Source organism: Balearica regulorum, chromosome 4 (genome assembly GCF_011004875.1).
Source record: "Balearica regulorum gibbericeps isolate bBalReg1 chromosome 4, bBalReg1.pri, whole genome shotgun sequence".
Taxonomy (NCBI): domain Eukaryota; kingdom Metazoa; phylum Chordata; class Aves; order Gruiformes; family Gruidae; genus Balearica; species Balearica regulorum.
In genome coordinates this window covers 2,002,107-2,027,795 of record NC_046187.1, presented here as the reverse complement: position 1 = coordinate 2,027,795, position 25,689 = coordinate 2,002,107, and the positions used below count along the sequence as shown (strand labels likewise).

At 38.9% G+C, this 25,689-nt stretch overlaps 1 protein-coding gene across 1 annotated transcript; it reads left to right on the top strand.

Annotated features, from left to right (window-relative positions):
* Nucleotides 1-367: 367 nt before the first annotated feature.
* CCDC158 (coiled-coil domain containing 158) lies at nt 368-25,285 on the top strand. The gene is made up of 20 exons (XM_075750697.1): nt 368-602; nt 1,018-1,127; nt 1,383-1,710; nt 2,032-2,108; nt 4,003-4,117; nt 7,452-7,571; nt 9,082-9,279; nt 10,500-10,982; nt 11,752-11,941; nt 13,237-13,389; nt 13,849-13,961; nt 14,751-14,909; nt 16,461-16,553; nt 17,911-18,036; nt 19,811-19,974; nt 20,895-20,954; nt 21,302-21,369; nt 22,901-23,098; nt 23,856-23,957; nt 25,163-25,285. Exons 1-20 carry the CDS (start codon nt 420-422, stop codon nt 25,237-25,239), a joined length of 3,117 nt encoding a protein of 1,038 aa, XP_075606812.1. The 5' UTR covers nt 368-419; the 3' UTR covers nt 25,240-25,285.
* The last annotated feature ends 404 nt before the right edge of the window (nt 25,286-25,689 follow it).

Below are 25,689 nucleotides of genomic sequence, written 5' to 3'. Positions count from 1 at the left end.
AGATTTCAGAACAAGATTTGGGAGTAAATGTAAACATTGCAGGCTATTACGTGATTTAGAAGGGTGCTCATAAGTTCGTGTTTCATGTTTCAAGTTGAATCCTTTTTAGGCCCTGCATCTTGAACAGCTCTTGTTATTGCAAGCCCAAGGTAAAGGCAGAGCCATTTTGTTCTCCTCTGAACACTGTGGCATTCCCCACCCAGTGTGCAACCCTAGAATTGACTGGGTGTGTTGTGCTTGGAAAAGACGATTCCTTGGTTTGACTATCTATAGATAGGCCCGGAGAGGCACTGATGCCCAGTTTGTACAGATGACTCTTTATTCTCGTTTCCACACTTAAATTTATCTGCTTTTCAGGTGCTGCTAGCCCATTTCTCAGCAACCAGAATGTTTTGGCTTCTTCCGTTTTCAGCACAGTGATGGAAAACTCAGCCTCTTCTAGTACTGGTAGCAGTCCACCCAATAGCATCTTCTGTTCCAAATACGAAATACATACTGATTCTGAGAAAAAAATCATGAGTGGTGCTGGCAAAGACCACATGGAAAACGTTCTGGAAGAATACTTGCAGAAAGGTAGAGATGTGCAGAAGAGGCTGAATGAAGTGAGTTGCAAATTTGGGGCAGCTTCTTAAGTATAGATAAAGTTTTGGTGGTTTTGTTATTGCTGAGTCTTTGGACAGTTTCGCCAGTGCTATTTTGAGCAGCTTCTTGGCTGCTGTAAATTGTACTTGGCCGTCATAATTCCTGCATGTCATTTGAGAGACAGAAATAGGCAGTGGGTAATAATCCTGTTGGCATGATCCTTGTAACGGTGTTCCATGCGTAGTCAGTCCACCACAGCATGGTGTGAGTAGCCGGTTAACTAAGAAATAGGGGAAAAAAAAAAAAAAAAGAAAAAAGAAACAAAAATAACCTCTGAATTCCCATACCCACGTTGCTGTCAGCCTTATGTTTTTTAGGTTATGTATTCACTATTTTGGTTGGTTCAGCTTGGTTGGTTGTTTTTTCCTCCTTTAGACCACTGAGCTACATGAGCCACAGAAGATCAATTTAAGACTGATCATTGCTGATCTGCAAACCAAACTGATGGAAGTGCAATTGGAAAGAGATGCGCTTCAGGAGACCAGGTACAAAGGCCAAGACAGTTGTATCATGGAAAGTGTATGTATGGGCTTTGAGAGCAGATCACTGGATCTCTTAAGTGAGAAGCTTGCCCTCAGGAATGAAGACGATGCGATGCGGCACCTTGGTTTAGAAAATGGCTTATTCTGTAGTTGTAAAAACCAGTAGTTAATCAACTAAGTGTTATGCCTATTAGTCAGGATAAAAATCCATGTTGTGAATCGTGGTTTTTAATTTATTTCTTTGGTTTCCAAATTCAGACAACAAGAATCCCAGAGCCAAGAGAATGTAAAAATACAGCTAAAAAATACTATTCAAGAGCTGGAAGCTGCCAACCAGCTGCAGGAAGAGATGCTGAGGGAAGCTGACAGCCAAACTGAGCATCTGAAAAAGGTGGTACACAGCCACGAGGAAGTACTTCTGGAACTACGTGGCATCCTAATGGACTACGAAGACAGCACAGGCAAGAAACTCTATGAGCATGAGAATATTACTAGCCTACATATCCACAACCTGAGCACAGCATTTGCTGACGTCTTGCAAGATTTAGACTCAGAGGTGTCATACCTCAAAGAAAAGCTTGTCCTGGTATGTGAAGAAAGTGCTGCTTTTCCTTCCAACACTCTGTTCTGTTTTTTTAGAAAATATTTTTGAAAACTCCACGAGCTCCCATCTAAACTGGCCTAACGAAATGGTTATGGCATAAACAGGTACAAATGCTACTCTGCAGTTAAATGGCAGGGGCTTGATATGCCCAACTTGAGATTGGGTTTATTGCTGGAATTTAACCTGTATTGTGCACATTTTCACAGTTCAAGGTGGAAGCAAAAGGAAGGAAATTACGCTTTGAAAACTAATTTTCAGAGTGTCTTTTCTTTAGGGATTAGCATTGTCATCTGTTTACAATAGGTGGAAGAAGAACTTGAGTTATTGAAAAAAGATTCACAGACCCAAAAACAACTTCTGCTTCAGCAACATCAAAATAGGTACCTGTTCTCCATTTATTTATTCATAAAACATAAATAGACCTTTTTTTTTGTGTTCCACAGATAATTCTTTTCTGATGATGATGATGATATGGAAGGGGGAGTAGCTGGGGGGGCAGCAAGCGATGTTTTTGAGGACTTAATCATTGTTCCATTCCAGATGTTTATTTGCTCTTGACTTTCTGCTACTTTTTCCTTCCATGGTGACAATATACTGTTTTATTCACTGCCTCAAAAATGTTATTTTGAAAGAATCTGTACACCTTCCTTTTATAATTGTGATTGGTCACTTAGGTGGATGTCTAGAATTTGTTGGGAGACTAGTTCCACCGTTAAAAGATTGAAACGTTAAAAAAAAAGTAATCACTAATTTTACTAAGAGCTTTGTCCTTCCTTGTACAAGAAGTCCTAATTTCCCCAGCTATCCTCCTGAATTACACAGTAACCTATTCAGAATGAAAGGGTCAATAACTCGATACAGAATATTTCATTCACAATAAAACATCAAAATGATTACGCTTCTGACTGCAGAAAAAATACCATTACCTCTTCAGTGGAGAAGTTATTATTTGATAAGACTAAAATTATAACTGCTATTTTCTTTTTGAAACAGGATTGAGCAGCTAATATGTGAGCATGAACAGGAGGTGGCAGCACTAACTGATAAAGCTAACAGTGCACGCAGCTATGCAAATAGTATCCAAAGCCAGATGGAGATCATTCAGTATGTTTTTCGATTATAGTATAGAAAATGTTAAGAGTAACCGTAATTCAAGAGAAAGCTTACGCTGCTAGTATACTCTGCTCTCTGCCCTATGCTTGTGGTTTCTTAGTGTCTTTGTTTAAAGAGTTAAGCAGTCCTTGCATAAATTAAGGAGCGAAGAAAAAAAAGGAAAACAACAAAAAAACCCTATTAAACCCTGCTATATAGAGGTGAGGCAAAATAGCCGTGCAGTAGGCAAACTCTGAGAATTGGGAGACTCAGGCTGGTTCTCTTCTCAGACTGCTGTGGAAGTCAGTGGAAGTTCAGCCATCAGCTCTGTTCTTGCCACCGGCTTTTGGAATGATGAATCTCTGTTATCTGAGTTGTGAACAGGGTCTGCAAGTACGTGGCTGGACTTAAGGGATAGAAGAGTGTGTAAGCTAAGAGCTGTGGCTGAGTGCAGTTTTAGGTGGCTATATTTCACCATGACCATTGCCTTCTAAATGTTCTAGGGATTCTGATACAAAATTAATTTCCAGCAGCATTACCAGTTGAATCATAAACAAGAATGGGTAAACAGTTGGCTTGTTTGCATACATGTATAAATGGTAATGAATGGTAATTTTAAAGAAAGGGTAATTTTAATTTGGGGTATATAGTTATGTTGGTACTGTTGACTTTGATAACAGTTGAGTGAGAATAAAAAGACACTAATTCTCACTGGCCCCTTGATGACTCAGAAGTTAGTGCTCAATATAATGAGGACATGCCACGCAGTGTTGCAAACTTAAGATGAGATTGAAGTATCAGTATGCATTAATATCTGACTTGCATAGTGGAGACTGAATGGCTGATAGCAACACGCTTTTCAGTTCTGCTTGCAGAATAGTTAGGGTGCATCTGAAAGCAGACTTAGCTTCCTTAGAACTTGCTTGAGAATAAATGAGTTATCATCAGGAATAGAAAGCATCAAGATTTCAATTTGTGTAATTTTATGTGAGATGGATATCAAGAGAGCAAATCTAACCAGTAAGAAGGTGTAATTTTGTATGTGATCCCACTGTGAAAGATAATCATACTTCAAAGTAGTAAGTTTCAGTGGTCATACTGATTGCAGTGAAAAAACCACAAATGTTTCACGCTTTCATGATTCTTACAGTTTCCAATTTCTCCACGTAAAACTTTTCTTAGAGAGCAAACAAGAAACCAAAATTCGGTGCATGCACATCAAGTGGGTCACCTGGAATCTACAGTTTCTCAGCTGCATTCTGAATTACGAGAAGCTAAGAGGATGTATGAAGACAAGGTGTGTATCTATTTGTGTGTTAGCATTGGCACCAATGAAATAGGCTATGTGGATATCTGAAATGTTTGAGATACATAAGGAAAGTCTTTTCATAAGGGATTGCTTCAGAAAAAGCGTGTGGACAATACGATAAATTAAATTATCCTTAACTCTGTTTGTATTATTTTTAAGAACAAGTTATCTTTCTCTTACACAAAATAGCTTTGCAGAACTCACATTTGGCAAAACTATTTTGTGTTCAGTATTGAGAACATACCATAAATGATGCCTTCTGGAAATACGTAAAATGATTCTGAGCTACAAACATCACTTGCACATGCAGGACAAGAACATTGTTCCACTATACTACGAGTGGACACATCAGGAAAAACCAGGCAGCAAAAATAGCTTCTTATGTAAGTCATACTGCCCAGAAAAATTCTTTGGTAACTTTGTCGTGGCGTAAGTGCAAGGATGAGAAAACGTAGAGATTACAGCAGCGCTTGAGAATTCAAGTGCCCAGAGATGCCCCATTGGGAGTTAAAAATCTTTAGCGTTCATTGAAATCCAAAGGCTTCTTATCAGCAGGATATAATATAGGTAAAAAAGACAGGCTGGCCAGCACCTGTGTGTTCAAACCATTTCTTAACCCCATTAGAAAACATTAGTCTTGACAAACGTTTCTTAACCACACCTCTCCCCAAAGACCAAAGACTTTTTCCCAGGTAGTACAGCAGGGAATTACTGCAAACAAACGGAGAGAACTTCCTAGAGTCCCACCACAGAATCTCTGCCGTATCACTAACTGCAGCATTTTATATCCATTTGTTTCCATATCACGTCTGCTGCGTCTTTCACCTATTTCACTGCTTTGGATTCCAGTTTTATAAACAATTGGAATATCTTTAAATTCTTCCTTATTTTTGGTGAAAGATAATTCATGTTTTCCTTCGAAAATAACCTGAAAACAGTTGCTCTCCACTCCCTTTAAAAATTAGTGGAGCTGACCCATGCAGAAATGCTTGATGGATCCAAATCGAGCTTAGATTACAAGTCATGAGGATTCAGGCAACCTTCTCCTACATACTGTTGGAAAGGGAAAGTTCAGGTCGCAGGAATGCTGTGAAGTTTGGCAGAGCTGATAGTCTGTGATCCAAAAAGGTCCGAGAATGGAATGGCAGGGATGTGCCGGTCAGGCCTGTGGAGCCATGGTGTACGTGTACTTGAACTATAAAGCAGAGCAGGAAGGACATTATGTTTTATTATTTCTGTAGGTTTCCACTTTTATCAATTCGATTGATTCACGTGTATCAAAACTCCCACTAGTCAGTTCCAAAGTGACTTTTCACATCATCGTAACTGAGCTATGGAGAATTTGTAAATTAATCTCCATTAACTGTATTTCATCCTCAGGGAAGAGTACAATGTACAGTATGGCCCTTCATGTTAGGTTCTATTTACCTGAATTCTTCTGATTTAAGTCATGCAGTGCACAGCAAAGGTCATAACCACATATATAGCTAGAACTGTACTGTATATTCCTTCGGCATGTTCCCTTTCATAATGTTTACCTCGTAACAGATGTAAAATTGGAAACTGGGAATCAATTCAAGGCTATTTTTCACAGTTTACCAAGTCCAGAAAACGTTGGTTTTGTTTATCTATAAAAGATACTACTTGGTAAAAATTGCTTTTGAATAGGAAGTGTAATACACTGAATTGCTAAGGTAGACTTTAGCAAGAGACATGTTGGTAGCTGGAGATCATTTGATCATTCCTGGGAAGGTGTGAGAGAGAATCTAAATAAAGCTTTTACAACTGTATGTCTCGCTTTTACAACAAGCATTTCTCTGCAGCTTCTGTGGTAGGAAAACACCTTAGCAAATAAATTTTCAAGGTGGTAGGTGAAAACTAAAGCCACTGTAAGTTGTTGATACCAGATAGCTTCAGCAGTCAGAAAATCCAGTACTTAACATAGGGGATATAAATGTAAATACGTAAACATTCCCTTTGGATATGCCTATGTTAATATCTTTATTAAAAACTGTTGTAGACTGGTCCATCATCTCTTACACTGCCAGAAGTCACATCCTTTCAGAGAAAGTGACTACCACTTGGAGCAAAACATGTTTGCCTGTAGATTTCTTAAAGCATTAATAGTGAAGGAATATACGTCCCTGCCTTACCTACATGAAACCTGCTGTTGGGCCTTGGTGCATCTGAAGAACTTCACACAAAATGAAGATGGCTGAATATATGCTTGGGACCAAATTCTCCCTAACTTAATTGTATAGGAAAGGCCCTGTTGATAATGATGTACGCAGTCATTGAGCTCTGTAGAGGTGTACTTTCAGGCTTAGATCCTCTGTGGCAATAGGGTGTAGTTGCATAAGGAGAGTTTCAGGGAGGAATAACCTAGGATTTATTGAGATTCCTCCTTCTGATGGAGAGCTCCACAGGATGAAAGAGCCCTTTTCAAAAAGGACCTGGGGCAGTTATGGGAAGAAAAGGTCCTGACAGTGTCCTGCTGCTGCTTAGGCATTGGAGCTCTGGAAAGAGAAGGTTACTGATTTTGTCTGATTTTGTGGAAGAAAAACTTCGTAAGAAGGTCTTCAGAACTTTCCTTGACAAAATCCTCTCATATCATCCCGATGTTCCCAGCCCCCATTTGGTGAAGGACATGAGGTTTTGGGACTAGCCCTGCATAAATGGTCCCTTACTAATTGGAAAGAATTATGTCATCATTATAATTGGATGAATGAAAGAGGGGGCGGAGGGCAGAAGAGAAAGGGAAGAGATTACTGCTTTTGTCACATGCTGAAGAAACATTTTTAAGGAAGTAGAAAGGAAATTCCCAGATTTTGGTGTTAGCCAAAAGAGATACTGTGGATCCTAAAGTGTTTGTTGGAAGAGCACTGTAGGAGATTTTGTGTATTTTCTCATTGAATGATTCCATATAAATTGTGTTTTACTTATGCTTGCATTATATTGACTTTTCTAACTAGTAATAGTGCAAATCAAGCAAGGAGCTTGAACTTCTTTTCTAAACTGCATCTTTTCCCGTTCCATTCCATGTTTACGCTCTAGGTAAGGAATTTTTGAAGAGCTGTGGATCAAAGTGGAAGCCAATTCATTCTCAGGAACCTCAGTTAACTCTGCAATGAAATTGAGCTTAATCACTAAAAGAAGACAACACAATTGTGAATATACTTAGGGAATAACTCTGCTGAGCCAAAAGATGACATTTGGACTTCTTTGGAGTAGAACTTAGAAGAAAACTAGAAAAAAATCCAATGTACTATTGAAAATAGAATATATTAAGATAATTCTTGATGAGTATTTGTCTTTATTCTAGGTCAAAGATCTTGAGAAGCAGTTGCACCTAGCTCATTCTGAGATAGCAGAAGCTCAGACAGAACAGGATCAACGCAACCAAGAATCTGGAAATCTGAATGACCGGATTCATCAATTGTTGGTAAAAACAAGTGGTAGTATTGAGAAAAATCTTGTTTTCTAAAAGCATCTCCTTACCGCTGGTGTTCAGATTTGCACTTCGCTTGTTTCCAAGTGCAGCAGCCCCGTCATAATTAAGTTTGAGGATTGTTTTTTAATAGAGATTTGAATTAGCTGTGAAGAAGGTTTCCCAAAGGCCTTTGCCATTCACAATGCAGGACATTCAGATTTAACTTTGTCCTAAGTTCAAAATCCTTGAATCCTCTGCAAACCACATTAAAGATGCTGAGCCACCTCCAATTTAACCTCATGGTTTAGATCCCTCTGTTAAGGAACCTTGGTCCCTTAACACATATTTTGCAAGATGTATCCGGGATTTTCCTAACGACACTAAACGTTCCGTTGTAACTGATTGAGAATATTCACAAAACGAACATACAGTATAAAAAAAAATTTTGCCGCATAGGGTCGGTTTCATCACAGCTGGCTTCATGTACCATAATTAGCCTTGCTTTTCTTCTCGCATAAGATTATTCCTTAGTGACTGAATTTTGGGATGTGAGTTTGTATTCTTTCATTAGGTTTGTTTGCCCAGTTAGTGTCACAGTGCTTCTGAAGGAGATGTTGAAATTATTTCATTCCCTACGATGTTCTCCTATTCAAGAATATGTTAGTATAAATCTTTTTCTACAGATTGTACATAGCCATAGAGGGTCAAAATAATGATTGCATAGTTGAAGGTTAGGAATCTAATTTTAGGATTCCTTTTGTTTCTGTGTCTTCAGCTCATGTTTTCATTCTGCCATTCTCTGAGCTTCCTGCTTAGCTCTCTACTTCAGCTTTAACAATTAGCAGATAGTTAACAATAGCAAAATTTATGATTAGCAGAAATGCCTATTGATAATTGAATTTGGGCACATTTAAAATTCATATTTCTGAAATTAGTAGCTCTGAAATACATATGTCAGTATTTTTAATATTATTTACATTTTAAATTGCCATTTATAATTTCAATTACCTACTGTTAGGATTGTGTCTGAGGTGGAAAATGTTTAAGCTCTGGAGAACATGTGACAAATTACTGCGTGAAATGAAACAAGCAATGAACAATTCTTATTAGTGGTAAAGATGGTTATTTATCAAGAGCAGCCTTCCTTGGCATGTAACCTAGTGCTTCGTTGTTTTTCGTTTGATGTTGACACAGTATAATCTTGTTTCATTCTGTAGCTTATACTGTTTTTTGGATAGATATAAATGACATGAAAGACTTAAGCGTTGAGGTGTTACATGCTTCAAAATAATTATAGCAGCAATATATAAAGTTGAAAGTTACTGCTTTGTTGGAAGAAAATGCCTAGGAGGTGTCAGACTAGTTTAACCAATATTCCTGTCTTCTGCTCAGTGTAAATCCATGCAGTAGTCCCTATGCAGATACGTAACCGTGTAATTGAATGTTGCTGATGTTAAGAGATAGAACAAAAAAATCCTAAGTGTGATTCAAGGAGGGAGATGACTTCTTTAATTTCTTGTAGACCGAACTTCATAAAAAAGAGATAGAACTAAGTCTAGAAAAAGAGCAGAACAAGCGATTTTGGGATCAGAACACAGACAACAGCGTCACCATTGACCATCTAAGGAGAGAACTAGACAACAAAAACATGCAATTGGAGCGCATGGAAAACTCGGTGAAAGAAATGAGGACTGAATGTCACAGACAAATGGAGCACCAGGTTGGTGAGCAACTGTGGCGTGATAGCGTTGAGGATAGAAGGTGCACCGGCTGGGGGCTGTACTTCAGATAGAAGTACTCTGACTCTGGATACCATGGTTGGGAGGCCTCTGGAGCAGATACATGACAGTCTGAATTTGCATTTTTTTTCCTATTAATCTGACCTGTCCAGCCTTCATTTTTCTGTACTGATGAGGAAGTAGAAGCATTATTTTTCATTCTGATTTTTGACGTACAAGTCTTAGGAGAAGATGAATGTTCCGCTGATAGCGTGTTTGATTTTGGCTGTAAACCTCCGAAACAACATTTTGTAAATTTCCAGAAAGTTTGATTCTGCAGACGTAACAAACAATTGAAGGTAGTATTTTTGGTAGTGAGCACTTGTGTAAGAATAATTAGTAAATTAAAGGCCTTCGTAATGCCTTACTTTTATGTTTTCATTCAGCACTACATGGTGAAGTTTGTGTTTATAACCCTAAGCTGAATGCAGTGCTATGTCAGAAGAATTACTTCTGACAAAGTAGATTCGTAGACACTGACTTGTAGTACAGTCCCCTTTCTTCAAGACTTCAGCCCCTCAAAAATGAGCTGTAATTAGGTAACCCACTTTGCATTCTGAGATCGAGTTCCTTTATTTTCTACCAGCCACAGCCTTGTGATACCTCACACATCATTCTACATTTTCTCAATCCATTAGTTTTCCTTTAAAATCCTCCCACCAGGAAGTTCATTCTTTTCTTGTGTTGTTATTTTGTTCTATTAGCAGTTCCAAAGTCACAGTACTTTATGCTTTAAGTGGTGCACATTGCTGCCTGCAGGAATAAAATCAGTAATAAATTACTCATGTGCATACTTTTTTTTTTTTCCCAACTTACAGTGCAGTCAATTGAGTTTTAACACTTGAAAGTTCTTTAGACCCAACTACTCTTAATTTTATACTAACATTTCTGGTTTGGTTTTATTTTTTACACCAGTTTAATATTTTTCATTTTCTATGATTAAACCCCCAATATTCTAAGCAGTACGTCATTTATTAAATGGAGAAAGAGGAAAGAAAACCAGAAGAATCACATAGTCATTGTAGACCAGACCATGCTGGCCTAATTTTCTGTAAAACTGTGATATTTAAGATGAACTATAGAAAAGCAGAAATGTGACAGGAAAGTCCACAGGTAGAAATAAACTTTTCCCTTGGTCTATCCTTATATTGCTATTATTCAGGTGGCTGCAATTAAGGAAAAAAATGAAAGCATTAGAAGAATCTCCTCTTTGACTGTCCAACTGGAGGCAACCAAGGAAACGCTCCGTAAAGTTAAAGATGATCTTACAGCCAAACAGATCGATTTGGAGACTGCTGAGAAAACAGTGTCAAATCTGACAGCCCGTCTGCAGGAGAAGGAGAGAGTCCTTGAGGTTACCGATAAGGAAATCAAGAAGCTACATTTACAACTTGGCAATAGGATGCAGGAGCTCCAGCATCTAAAGAACGAAGAGGGCTGTTTACACAACGTGCAGTCCGAGTGTGAAACACTGAAACTGCAGCTGTTAGAGAAGGAACGGATTGTTGAGATCTTCCAAAAGCAGATTGATAACATGACCCAGATTGTGGGCCAGCACAGTCGAACTGCTGGAGCAATGGAAGTTGAGAAATCGCAGCTTACAAAAGAAATGAATGACTGGAAACTTAAAGTAGAAGAACTTAAGGTGTGCAAGTGATGCTGTATTTATGTCTCTGTAAGGCAGTGAATGTTTTCTGGTTTTAAATATGTACCTTAACGTGCTAATACTGTGGTTTTAAAGCAGGTTAGACAATGCACCTTGAATCCTAACAGCACTAGAAGAGTTAGTGGGCAGAGAAGAAGAAGAATATCATATTACCACCAAAAATAAATAATGCACTGGTGCAAAGCAGTTGCCAAAAGTGTTGGAAAGCTGGCATATAACACGTTGTCCTCAGCAATACAATTGTCCGTACCAGTAACAGAACCAGAAATACGAAGTGTTCCTGAGAAGTAACAGAGAGTGAGCACTCAGAATTCCAAACGGAGGACACTGTTGATAACTGGTTATTTCTCAGACAAGAATTACAGCGTATGTTAGTCTTATGCAGGTCAGCATCTTCAGGAAAAAATCACTCCAGATAGGGAATTTCATCCTCTTTTATTAGAAGGCAGTTGAGCATTAGGAGTGAAGATGGAAGGAGTGATACAGGAGGATGGAAATAGGTTTCATATACACCTGGTAAGGTTAGACATGCTGTGAAGCCATCCCATCAGATTCTGTTGTACCCTTTTTGCCTGGATTATCAATTTTCACGGAAGTAATTTGTCTATTTTATTCTGTTTTCTTTCTTGCCCCAAACAGTACTTTGACAACTGAGATTTAAAGTAATGATGATGTCTGCGCATCTTTGTGGTTATTTTATATCATTATGTATATGACACATAATTACTACTGTTTTTTATGTAAGTAGATTGCAAAGGATGAGAAAGAAGCCAGAATACATGAAATGGAGGCCAGACTGAGTGAGCTGGAACGGGAAAAGGTTAAACTGGTAAACACATGCAGTGAGAGGCTCCATGCACTTAATGATATGAAGCTGGAAAAGGACCAGCTAATGAATGAACTCCAAGCCGGTCGGAGTGAGCTAGCTGGCCTTGCAGGTAGGGAGCCTCGACTTAGCTCAGCTCCGATAGCTGCTAAATTGGGCTGATGTTAAAAATAGAAGAGCAGCTTGCTTGCTGAGTCCAAATATGGCTGCTGGTACAGCAGAAGGTTCCCTGCCAGCATGGGATGGTCAGATTGCTGCAGAGAGCTAAGTCATGGTTTGGGATTCTGGCACACGATGGTGGGAATACAGTTTTTATGGCAGTCTCTCACTACTCTGAGCAAAAATACTTAAACCGCCTGACTCTGGAGTCCAAAGAAGCAGATCTAGTAAATGACAGGATAGAAATTTGACCACTTTTTCCTGAATTGAAGAGCGCTAGTGGATCCCATTAACCATCTATGATCAAATTACAGTGGAACTTTGTTTTGTTGTCATTTTGGTACAAAGTTACTTAAAAGTTTATGTTCTAACTCCAAACACTGTTTTCACCACTGATGTGTGGGGAAGCTGATCAAGATAATATTTTTTAAAAAATAAAAAACAGAGACTAGACCCAAGGCAACCACCAAAATTCACGGAGATGATCTGTTAAATCTGTACTGCCACCAGCCAAATGATGCTGTTCACATGCTTTGCTTTGGTACCGTTTATTTCTTTACAACTCGGCTATACTTCTAAACTCATTAAGTTTTGTAAGAATGAAACGGATGCTGTGAATTTACATGGAAGGTCTGCTGTAGGTTTGTATAGTACTATTGGTGTGAATGAGGTATAAGAAAGGCTTAGCGGAGTGAATGACCACAGAGGAATCAGGGCCAAGCTGTTGATGGAGTCCGAGCACACAACTGGCTGGCTTGTAGTGAGTGCTATGGGTGACATAAGAGGAGTTGAAGAGAGATACAAGGAACAGAGCTGAGAAGCAGAGTTGCAGAGGAATGCTTGACAAATTAGATCAGTTCAGACCTAAGCCTGGTTATAAGTGTGGCTGGCGAGAGGAATGACGAGGGCAAAATGCTGTCTCACTGATACCCTTAACTTTCACAATACGCAGTTGATTCTAGCAGCAGGATCTCAGAAATGTGGATTTATATCACACTCATGAACTGTTGCTTTGGAGAGCAACCAAAGAACACATTTGCTTCTGGTGAAACAAAAGCTTATGTTGACATGCAGGACAATGAACTACTAGTTGTGCATTTGTTAGCAGTGGATGTTATTTGCTTTATGTCTTAGTTACCTGCATATCTAATGCTCCTTTAAAGAGAGTAGGCAACAAATCAGTAATCTTAGTCTAGAAGAATGATAATTTTTGTCATTATAATTTCAATCTTTACTTCCTCTCACCAGAAGGATTTGAAGATTTGAAGAGGGATTACCGGGATAAAATCAAGGAGATGGAAAATACTGCAAACAGACTGAAAATGCAGGTGAAATCTGCCCAAGGTGAACTGGAGCGGACCAGGACTGCTCTAAAGACTGTGGAGGGATCTGATGGCCATGGTAACTATGGATTGAACTTGCCAAAAATCACACACGTTTGTCTTTTTAACAAGAGGATTTTTTTAGGTATTGATCCCTCAGTAGATGTTATAATAATACTCCAGATATTTTGTGAAATAAATGAACAATATTGCAGATGACAACTTTTTTTTAATTTTACCATTTACTGCATACCGTAAAATTTAAACCATGAGTTGGGTTTTCTCAGGTGATCTTTATGGAGATTTCCAAGGCATGCTGTCATCTTGTCTTGTGTGTGTGCTGTGGGTCTGGTGCCACTACCTTGGACAATACTCCGTCTGATTGTAATGGGTGGTTTGCACACATAAGTGACTATAGGATCCTGGTTTAACTTATTTATTCTGACATACTCCTGATAAATAACTTCCAGAGTCTTTTGTAAGAACTCAGAATGCATTATCAACGTTATTCATTGAGAATTAACCTTGTCTTTTACAGCTGTGAAAGTTGCAGTGGGAATGCAGAAGCAGATCACAGCCAAGAGAGGACAGATAGATGCATTACAAAGCAAGATTAAATTCTTGGAAGAGGCAATGACAAATGCAGCTAAGGTCACAAGAGTTCTGTGTAAAAGTATTTAACTGTATCTAGAGAAGTCTTTCTTTGGAGAAATGCATGACCAAAAGCACAGTTGGCTCAAGGAGGACCAAAGAGAATTTTACTTGATGTAATGGGCACCTTCCCTGTCGTTCTGCTAGCATATTTCAGGGAGTACTTCCATGACATACATTAGCCTTCTGCATAGAGACAGGGTTTAATTCGTATTTGTTCTCCATGAAAGAACAGTACTAGTTTAAATGACAATCAAGGTCTTACATTTCAGTTCTTTTTTAAAATGTCAACTAATGCATTCTGTATCCGTCTGAATTTGGCTCACAGTGCTTCCCCTCTTTGTTTTCTGAGGTGGTTCATTACAGTGTTGGTTGTAAACTCTGTGTGTCAAGGTCTGCCTAGAATATTGAGGTCTTTCTAGCATTTTCTGTGACAAATCATTTGGTTACCAATAGCTGGAGTTTACTGAATGATCATTTATATCTGTTCATTCTAACCTTCTCCTTTACTGGCTTTGGATCCTGTTGATCCTGAAGCTTAAAATTCCAGTTTCAAAATGGATCTAAAATTCGAGATGTTACTTCATCAGGAGAGGTCCAATTGTACTTTTCTTGTAAGACCTATCTTCTTGTTGAAAAACCTCATCTTTCTGCAAGATGCAATAGCTGAGTTTCTGAAAGGGTTAATTCAGATCTTCAAACAGAAAAAAATGCCAAAACCCAAGTATGTGTGATGTAGGTAGTTACAAATTCTTGACTCATACTTTGTTGTCATTATCTTAAATTCAGGAGAAGCGTTACCTCAAAGAAGAAAATAGTAATCTAAGTCAAGAGTTGAGCTATATTACAGCAGAAAATACCAAGATTGCTGGGGAACTGGAGATCCTGAGATCACAAGACAAACGTCTGAAAGAAAAAATACCTAAGATGGAAACAGCCCTTGATAAGGTAATCTTAGGTAGCTTTAAGTTCGGTGAGACTTCTTGGTGTTTTCCTCTATAGTCACTTGGGAAGAGAAAACGTCTCGACCTAGGTTGTATTTAGTACGTCCTATTCACGTGTACTGTAAGATACTTTCCTGAAGAGATGTGTATAGTTAAGACTATCTTCTGGGTTTTTTAATGGTAAAAGGCTTCTATTTTAATTAATAGAATTCTTGATTTACTCCTTACTAGCTCAGGGAAATACAAACTGCAGGGAATTTAAAGCAGATTGACCTTCCAGGCAGTAGATTGACCTTCCACTGGCTCTCGGCACAGCTCCTTTCCCTGGCGCGAGCGACCCTTATTTCGTGTAACAGGGGCTCCACTGGAACCGAGTGTGGCCACAGGCTGGCTCAACACACTTGTCCCTGCTCAGCCCTTTCTGGGACCTTAGTTAGCCAGCTGTGGGTCCCTGAGGGTGAGGGAAATTTTTAAGAACATCGTGTTGTTTCATTTGTCTTTTTAGTTGAGGTTTCTGTTGCTGACATACCTGACTTCTTTTAAGGCAAGGTTCTACATTTTGGTCTGACTAGCACGTAAATCCCCACAGGTCCCCTCCAGGTAAGGTAAGCTGCTTCTCTTCCAGAAAGAAGAGTCCTTTTCAGTTGCTCAGAATTCTAGCTTTTCAGGATGTAAATTTCCATGTAAGGTGTCATTCTTAAATTGCCACTGAAAACTAGCACATATGGTGCACCAAATAACAATTCTTAGAAATTAGTAAAGGTTGTACTGTGTCATCTCATGGGACGTTAACGCAGAGCAGCCATTGTATAAGCATCATAAAGTGTAATTGGCCATATAGCTCATCATTAATGATTCAGAGTTAAATGTTCAAAAAGATGCTGCTTGTAACCATACATCCACAGTGCCTCAGGGAGCCTGCCTATGCCTCTGGGGCAGTCATAAAGCAGCACAGAAAGAGCGCCAGGTTTTATTTTAAAACCGAAGTGGGAACTCTGCTAGAGTGATACAAGCAGTCTAGTTCATAAAGATCTATCTCTTTTTGTGCTTTGGCTTAGAGCATCCTCTCCTCTTCTTGGTATCCTGATAAGTACTCAATGAAAGATAGCTACGTTATTAGATCTTCTCACACCTTTTCAGAGTAAACTTTTTAAAGAAGAAAGAGTATATAACAACTTAACAAAGACAGGTCAACAAAGTTATCAGACAGCCACTTTAAAACCTTGAGCACAGTTTTACCTCATTAGCACAGAATTTTCTAATCCCAGAGGTCTTCAGTAGGTCTAGGACTGTCCCTGACAGGATTAGCTCTCCTCTGTGATGCTATGGTGTGCATGTTATGGCTACTAGGATCATATAACCAGTCAGTTGCTTTTGTAAGCTTATCAAGAAAGGCATCTGGTCAGCTTGCAGTATTTCTGTACTGATAGCAGTAGATAAATACAGCATCTGTGTGTGTACCTTGTTGTTTCTTTATTGGAAAGAAAACATGAAAGAGTGTAATCCACAGAAAGTTAGCAAAATTAATTTATGCCACTTTTATCCTCTCTTACAGGCATCCATGCAGTTTGCAGAATGTCAGTGCATAATCCAGTGTCAGGAACAAGAAGCTATGCGCTTCAGACTGCAGCATACTTTAGATGTGAAAGTAAGTATGTCACTGAGAAGCATGGGTATAAAGTTAGATGCGTTTACTTTGTGTCCTAACTTGAGGTTTAACCCTGTTTATTGCAAATACTCTAAAAAGTTTGTGTTCTGAAACCCTTCTTTATGATGTGGGATATCTCATTGCTGCACAAGTCATGTCCCTAATTTCAGTTACTTTATTACTTACAGTAAGAGCAACAAAAAAAATTAAACAGCTACAGCAATATGCTGGACCATATGCTTCAGCTGCTAAGCTTTGGTTTCAGTGACACTTCAGCGTTTTCGTGCGGCCCTTGGCAAAGAAAAGCTGGAAGTGTTCACGGCGTTATTATGAAAAATGATTTAGAGAGACGAGGTCTGTAGGGATGCCTTTTACTAGTGGAACTGTTAGAGATAGAAAGCACTAACAAGCTTTTGGGCACCCACTTCCTCCTTCAGGCCTGAAATAAAACCAGCAACTGTAAAGCTACATACAGGCTGGAGAGAAGGGCTTTGAGTTTAATTTGAGTTAGGCAGCACACAAAAAAATCATTAATTTTTAAGAAGCAAAGAGACATGTTAGCAGTGGGAAAGGAAATAGAGTCATGAGGCATCTGGGACAGAAAAAGGAAGACATGTAATTGTCATCTCTGGAGCTCTATAGCATTAGTGAAAGGTAGGGGCTAGGGAAAATCATGCAATCATGTAAAGCTAGTATCCCTATTATAGAGCAGAATTTTTATTGCCCAATAGATTTATTTATTCCAATCTCTATCTTTACTAATGAGTTTAATAGAGAATATTTTTTACCTTTGCTGTAGTTATTTTATAACCATAGACTATTAAGGCTGCAATGAAACTACTACTGTAAACAAACGCTACACTTGGAACAGTAGTTGTCGTAAGAAATTATCGCTAATATTAGTGACCTATCCCAGTTGCTAGTTTTGAGTGAGAAATGAAATGTTACATTCAAAATACAAATCTACATAAGCAATACAAAAAGTACTTCATATGAGCAATGGCAAAGGTAGGGGATCTCGTATTCCAATGAAAGAAATTCTCACCCAAGTGCGGGAAAAAAGGTACAAGAACTGTGGGACAGTTTAGTTTTGTGGTGGCCCTGAGATGTCCTTCACTTGAATGGCTCCAGAGCATACGTTAACATTCTGAAAATAAACCAAACTGCCACTCTTGAACCCAGTTCAGTCACTAAAACGGTTATATCTGAGCACACCTAATAAATGCTAGGAAGTGTTTTGAGAATTGAGTGCTGCATAATATAAAAGATTTGACTAAAAGAGATGCCCTGTTACAGAGGGCGTGCTGTCTATACCCATTTCTTCTGCTTATTCTGCTTGGCTCATGTTTTCCCGCAGGAGCTGCAGGGCCCAGGCTACTCCTCAGCTTCTGCTTCAGGCAAGCTGCGGCACATGGCCCCTCTTTCCCACCTGCACTCTGCTGTCCTGCCACCTTCCCTGAACTTGCCCAGCTGCGCCCCTCATGTGAGTACCTGCCTCAAAATGGGAATCTGCACGGGAAGCGGGCATGTTGCAAAGACTAAAAGTGACACTGAATTTATCAATGGGAGAGCATCTCGTTTAGTAGTATCCAAAAGTGAATTCTTACCACCAAAGGTGAAATCATTTTCTGTAGCTTCTCATACATTATGGCATTTCAGATTTTCTTTTTTTCCATTTGCGAAATGTATGTAAAAACCAATCGGACAGTAAAAAATTCTATCGATTGTAATAGGAGTCTGTCTTACCACTATCACCAGTAACATTTATAAACTGTTAAAATTGAAGGTACCAATCTGTAAGCAGTTTGGTTATCACTTTCTTTTTTTTGCTAGTACTTTACTGGCTGTAAATTACTTACATTTGGCAGTGAAAATAGACTTGTACACAGCTCCTGATACATTTCATCATCTGATTGACCTATAGTAGTTTTTAATATTAAATCTTTCTCCAAGCTGGCCTTCACTGATTTTGACCAGTTTTATCCTAAAAGACACATCGTTGCCCTTTCTTCCTTTTGTTTTTGTACATCTACATTTAGATTTAAATTAGATGCTAGTGTTCTAATTTTTTCAAAGAACAAAAAGTAGTTAATGTTGTGAAATCCCTGCAGCATCAGGCACTCCCACTCTCTTTGTTTTGAGTTAATCAATGTATACTTCTGAAGATAGAGAAGGAAAAAAGACCGATTTTTAATGTAGTACCATGGTGAAAACCTAACAGGTTGTAGGAGAACTTGATTCAAGGTCTACTTGAATCTTCTTGGTTCCTGCATGATTCATTACTGTACAAAAAGAAGCAGCTCTGGCACTTAAGATGGAGACCCTCCCTAAACAACAGCCTGGTTTCTCAGCCAGAAGGATTTGGTCTGAAGGAGAATCACATTGACCCATTACGAAGCTGAGGCTTTGTTCTCCATATAAGCTTTGCTGAAACTAGTGTGTTCCTATTGAAAATGACATTTTTTCCAACAAAAAGATGTTAGCAAGATGTTTCTGTCAGTCCCATCCACAGATGAAGCGTAAATCAGTGGAAGCAGTGCTTTGAACATGTGAAGTGCTGAGTAGTCTGAGGAATCCAGTTCTTCACAGAAAGAATGATTCTTTGAACCAGACCTTTGCCTCAAGTCCTCATCAGTAAAATGAGAATAATATTGCATGTCGTTTCAGAGTATGGCTGTGACAATAAAGTGGTTTATATTTGCAGACAACTCAGCTGTTATAGAAATGAGTGCCTGACACACTAGTATTTCTGTCTTCAGAGCTGTGTTTGTGTACTGTACAGTAATACCTGGGATCACAGGTTAAAAATGAGAAAACAGAATTGTCACATAAGCAAAACTTATTGGTTCCGAGTACTTTGAAAGGTAATGGTTGTATTGGGGAAGAAGGGGGGAAGCTTTTGTAATGAAAGGCTTATTTTAATGTTTTTGACCTTGAAACAGTTTACAGCATTTATTCAAAACACAGATGTTAGCTGTGTTCTCCCTCAATCACACGTAGTTGCTTTACACATTTCTGTCAGATAACTTTCCAGATAAGAGTGCAATCATATTCAGAGTATTTTGACAGTTTTCAAGTTATCATGATCTATCCTCTACCACTCCTTAACTAAAATTATGAAAAATCCACCCTGTTTCTAACTGGTAAGACAAGAGTAGAGGGGGGAAAAACACATGACTTTGGACAAGTACAGGTAAGAATTGAAAAAGAGAGTGCCTTTACAAATCCTTTGTAAAACTGAATTATTTTTATTTCAGATGCCTTCCAAGCCAGGCATTTTGAAGGAGGAACCACTGCAGGATCTAAAGAGGATTCTTCAAGATTTAACAAGCTCAGACAATGACATTCCCGCTGTGGATCTTGGCAAGGATGACAGCAATGGTCGGAGAAAATCACCTTTAGCAACCATGAGGAATACAGTGTAAGAGTAATATACTGTTATTTCTGTTGTGTGCTATGTACTCGTATTGCCTTGTAAAACTTCATGTGTTTCAGGAGCAGTATAGGATGCCTTTTTGCAAGAAAGTTGAGTTTATGAATAAGCTTGAGATAATCTGAAAGCTTCCAAAGCTTCTGTAGTTTGCCGGGTTCCTCAGATGCTGTAGGTGGTAGGGAAATAGAAGGTGACTATCCCATTTGCCTTTATTGCTTGCTTTTCAGCATTTCTGCTTCTATTTTCATTTAAAACTGCTTTCTTCTTTTTCTGCCTTAGGTGAATATTCCTTCTCTCATTGTTGAAGAAGGCAATTATTTTTTTTACCTAACAAATTATAATGACAGTGGTAGAGTATCCTATGTATTCTGGGGTTTTCTGCTTTTCCCAGGTATTTTTATTGAACAAAAAATCTGCCTGTTATCAACATGCAAATTTTTGACAGCTTAAATATACAACCTTCTGTTTCACAACTGGAAAAATGATTCATGCACAGAAGTTGGTCTGTCTGTCTGATGTTTTAGGTAGTAAACGTACTACCTTTTCCTGCCTTGACTTTGCCTATCATAGGTAGAGTTCTTTGCCAGCCTCTACTATATGATGATTGCTTAGGTTCTGTGTTTATGGTGGCAGTGGGAAAAACTCTTCTACTTATGGTTGCAAGCTTTTACGGTTCGGACCACATGGATTTTATGAGAATTTTTCTCCCTTGCAACAGTGTTCTCTTGCAGAGCTGAAATGAGGATGGAAGAATCCTACACCTAATCATCCCTCAATATACAAAGCCATCTGTCAAAGTACATGACTATCTCAGTGCTGTCGATAGTTCTAGTTCTGATGTTGTCTTTCTACAGCCTACTGGCATGGCTTTTGCTGTGATTTTGACAGCGATATGTTTTTCCATGCAGGGAGACTGCAGCTAGAGACTCTGCTACCGAAAGCATCACGGAAAAGGATACTTTCAGATGGTGAGAAGGGCTTTTGCTTAGCTGAGTAACCTGCTTCTTAAAGTACTCATTTGAGATTCAGTTTCTAAGGCTTTTTTAATACAGCATCACTCCTGAGCTTGTTTGTATTGTTTTATTCATAATGCTAAAAGCTTCCTGGGAATTACAAAACAAAGCTATGATGTTACTTTGATCCCTCTAAGAAAGAGCTCTCGAACTTATTTACATTGTTTCCTTCTCATTTACATGCATAAGATCTGGAGATTACATATGAGAGCTTCACATTCTCACTGTGGAGGCTAGCTAGCATTACCAAAACTTAGCATAATACTTCCAGAATGCAAGTTTTGCCATCGTTTTGCTTGCAGGGATCCATCTGGCTTACATACTGCAGATCTTCAGTCCCAAGACCTTACCCTGCCCTTTACATCCCTTGGTAAGTTTTCATTTGCCACATTTGAGGATGAATGTGTCATAGCGATGTCGAAATGGAACGTTACAGAATACTACAACATAGTCCAAATACAGTACATTTTCTTCGTTTATTTACTAAAATACCTCTTAGCAGATGCTATTACAAAGTCTCCATTGCACTTACTACAAAATCTGGATCTTGTTGCAAACCAGCTCCCTGGACACTGATACCAGCACACCTAAAATGGGTATCTTCCATGGTAGTTACTCATGAATAGCAATAGTCTTGTGTAATTAGCATGGATAATATTGTCAGATTTTTGGTGCCTGAATTTAGGCTCTTGAATTCTGTGTTCAGGTATATAAATATAGATGGGATTTTGAGAGGAATCAGGTCATTGCAGATTCTGTTGAGTTCCTTCCAAGTACTGTGTGGTCAGTACCTTTTCAAATGTGGTGAGATGAATTTAGTAGCCTAAACAGAAGTAGAAGGATATGGTTTTGAGCATCAAGGTTTGAAGATACTCCTCTTAGCCACTTTCTGTTTTCTTGCCCATAGATTATCCATTCTGTGAATTTTCGGTGAAAATTGCCTGCAGATGCTGATAGAGTTAATTGTTCTCTGTTAGTATTTAAGCCACTGTGCTTCAGAGAGAGGCTGGAACTCCTCTCTTTGTCCTAAGGAGTAACTGCTATGGGTCCTCTTTTTGTATTTCTGAGTATTAAAGAAAATCTGGGTAGTTACTGTCAGCCTTCTAGCAAACCTACTACAACATCCAGGGAATTTTCCTAGCTTCCAAAATAGCTGCCAGTAGCGTTTTTTTACACAGAAGACTCGAGAAGGAGTTGAACAAGCAGAGTTTGTTAGAAGCCCCTGAATTATTTTCAAGACGTCCCGGGAGGGGTGTTAGGAGTAAAGAAACAGGCTAAGGGAAAAAAAGAGAAGAATTGTAGTAAATGTTCCCCTCCTTAGCTGCTGCAACCTTTTTTTTTTTTTTCAGTCACACACTGTGTGCCATACACATGAAAATATGTTATGTGATCTGTTGATTGGATGTTTCTGTGCGTATCTTGTCTCTTTTCCTTATGATTCTCTCTCTGCCAGGAATTCAAAGCATTATCAATCAGTTAATGAAAAGGAGGGCAATGGCAGACCTGTGTAAGCAACATTGTTTTTCTGCTTCTTATACCTAATTAATGAGATCTAAGTGAGCAGTAACGTACGGGGAGTCTTGGGTTGTTAGCAGCTAGGGTGCTCCCGTCAGACTGTTTTGGAAGTAAACGTAAAGTGGGTAGCCAGCAGAAAAAAGCAGGCTCTGCTTTCTCCTAGGCAGGTTTACTGGCTGTTCTTCACATGACAATCACTTTAACAGAAACAAGCATGTTTTGGCTGTAGTCTTCTGCTACCTTTGCTCCTAATAAGGAATGGAAAGGATGAAAGAGTGCAATGAAGGGGACCCAACCCTGTAATTGTTACAGATAGAACGTCAAAGCTGGTATGGAGGTTTCTCTTCAGGTGTGTGCTCACTGTTCTTTGCTTGGGTATCTCCTAGGAAGTACATCCATCTTCTCAGCATCTTCCCCCAAGAAGGTCTCTCAGGAGGAGAGATACAGAGGAAGGTCTCCGGTACACTTACTGTTAACTGCTCTGCCCGATGACCTCGCAGCTGGCCCCAGCACCTCACCAGAGCATGGACTATCCGCAAGGAAGGTTGACTCTCCGGAGAGTGCAGCCACAGTCCCCCAGAGAAGTAAGTCTGGTCCCATTTACTGATCGAAAAAGCTTGGCTGAGTCTCTGCCAGTTGTGGTTTTGGCTTTGTGGTTTGTTTATTAATTTGGTCAGCCAGTGACCTCCATCTCTGGCTCTTTTTTTTTTTTTCTCCCCTCCTCTATTTGAGGATTGATGACATCAGCAAAAATGAAACAGTCCAAGTTCTGGTCAGAAGAGGCTTCAGGGGACTGTAATTTGTAAAGTACTGATGTGAGTGTGTCAGTCTGTGGGTGTTAGTGTTCAGTCAGACAGGCGCTATGCCTATTGAATTCTGCACTGATCTGAATCTTCAAAGACTTGGAATTTCTGGGTTTGTTCTGGGCTTTAGTAAGTGACATCTCTCTGTACCTTAGTTTGCCATCTGTAAAATGCAACCGACACTGCTACTTTCCTTTGTGCAACCCTTGCAGTTCTACTGGCAAAGAGGGACTTACAACTCGTGGGCGTAAATACTATTTTAATAACATAAATCCCTTTTCCTTAATTCCCTAAATGGGGTAATTTATAGGCAAAATAGAAATGTGGTTGTACTTTCACTTGAACAGAAATACCACCAAGTATAAATTTCTGTAAATAACCTTGTCTTCTTACTCATTTTCTTTGCTACTGGAAGTTTTATTGTTTGAAATTTTATTTTCTAAAAACTTTGCTTTAGATGGAAGGTTTAAGTAATTTATAATGACCTTTATTTTTTTTTTATCTGTGATAACATATTGATGAATAATTTTCTCACTAGCATCTCAGCCCCTGGACACTAGTGACAATACACGTAGGAGGCTACAGAACAAGATGGGAAGCCTGCAAAATGTGGTGGAATCATTACAGATGAAAACACAAGGTGCCGGAATTTACCGAAAATATTCGTATTTTATTTAAAATACCCACACTCTCCAGAAACTGTTCTTGTTACCTGCCAAAGCACTACCTGTGTTTTTGCATGAGGTCAATTTAGATGTGCCTGGTTTACTAGCAGTACCCACTTCTATATTATCCTGCTCCTAGGAGAGTAATTAGATTAACTCCACAATGCACTGTCGCTCAGTCCCTTAACTCCAATAAGCTTCAAGATCCTTAACATTTCAAACATGGCAGCTGGTCAAGGGTGCCCTCATGTGCTGTCATGTCCAATTAAATGAAATTTTTAACAAGCTGATGACTTTTTCATGGAAACTGAAAGACACTCAGACAGCAGTAGACTCCAAAACCAGTTTCCCAGCAGTGGCCTCGGAAGCATATCCTTTCCTCCTCAACTTTTTTTAAATCTGAGATGACAACAGTGACGATGGAGAACTTTTCAGGTTCTCTTCTTGCTCCCTTTGAAGTCACTGGTAAAATGCTCATGAATTCCTGTGACGGCAGGATGCCAAGTGAGACGGAATTTATTTTCTCTGCACTTTTTCTTACTGCACATTCCAATTGCTTCCCCTTTGCCCCTTTAAGTCTCGTTGCATAGATTTGGGAAATTATTATTTCCCCACATCATACTGTGCACATGTGTCGGGGACATGCAAGTGACAAGTGATTTAAGTAAAACTATCAATTACTTATATAAAGTATAAGCTGAGTGTTCTCATTTTATTCTTTGCCATCCATTAACATTTTCAGTTTGCCTGTTTTCTATATCCACATAAAAATATATATTCATATCTGTAATGTATCGAGAGTTCTTATATAAAAGGTGGAGGGGAAGCCTTTTATGTACCCACGAAGTTAACCTGTTTCCGTGAGCGTTGCACCAAAGGTATTAATTTCACACCATCCCATAAGAGATTCTGAAATCGATAGCATTTCACCACTACTCCAGCATTTGGTGCTTTGGCTTCACAAAGCAGATGCGGTGGTGCCTGTTTATAACTAGGTTTATCTTTCCTGTTAAGGCCCTCCATATAAAGAATTGCAAACTAAAGTTGCATTTGTGAGGGCTTGATAAGTACAGTTGAACGTGTGGGAAGATATTACAAAGCTTCAGGTGTCTGCACCTGAGGCCTCAATCGTTTTAACATAGGCGATGTTCAGATAATCCGTTCTTGCCGCTATTTTCAGCCATGTTATCAATGATCAGAACTCAGGAAAGGAAGGCAGTGAAAGCAAAAGAAAAGGAGAAAAAGCTATCAAAGTGAAGACGCTGTACGCATTAGTCATTACTTTCACGTATGTACATTGTGTCTTGAATATGTTATATTTTTAATGATTAATAATAAACATTCTTACAGTTTTGTAATTCTTGCCTTGAAATAGGGTACTCTTTACAGTTTTTACTTTTAAATGAGTGGGAAATACAGAGGAGTAGAAATACGTCTAAATACAGCCTCTTTCACTGGCACACATTTTCAATAGCTGCGTGTGGTGAGGGACACTGGCCACAGGCACTACCGACTGTTTCAAGTTCAGTATTTCTTCTATGTGTTATGGATCTTGCACACCATTTCAGGTCCTCTTTTTTAGAAAGTTAGTTTCGAAATGGTTTGTTGGGCATTTTTTTCATTCTAAAATAAATTGGTTTCCCATCCCTCCGTACTTCATGTTATTAGTTCAATAAATTCTGATTCATCTGGATGTCCCAGAACTGC

What these genes read in the sequence shown, in the direction of transcription:
- CCDC158 (XM_075750697.1), top strand. Translation starts at nt 420, where the DNA reads ATGGAAAACTCAGCCTCTTCTAGTACTGGTAGCAGTCCACCCAATAGC. An exon ending in AGAGGATGTATGAAGACAAG is followed by an intron (nt 4,118 to 7,451) that starts GTGTGTATCTAT and finishes TCTTTATTCTAG; the next exon opens with GTCAAAGATCTTGAGAAGCA. An exon ending in ACAGACAAATGGAGCACCAG is followed by an intron (nt 9,280 to 10,499) that starts GTTGGTGAGCAA and finishes GCTATTATTCAG; the next exon opens with GTGGCTGCAATTAAGGAAAA.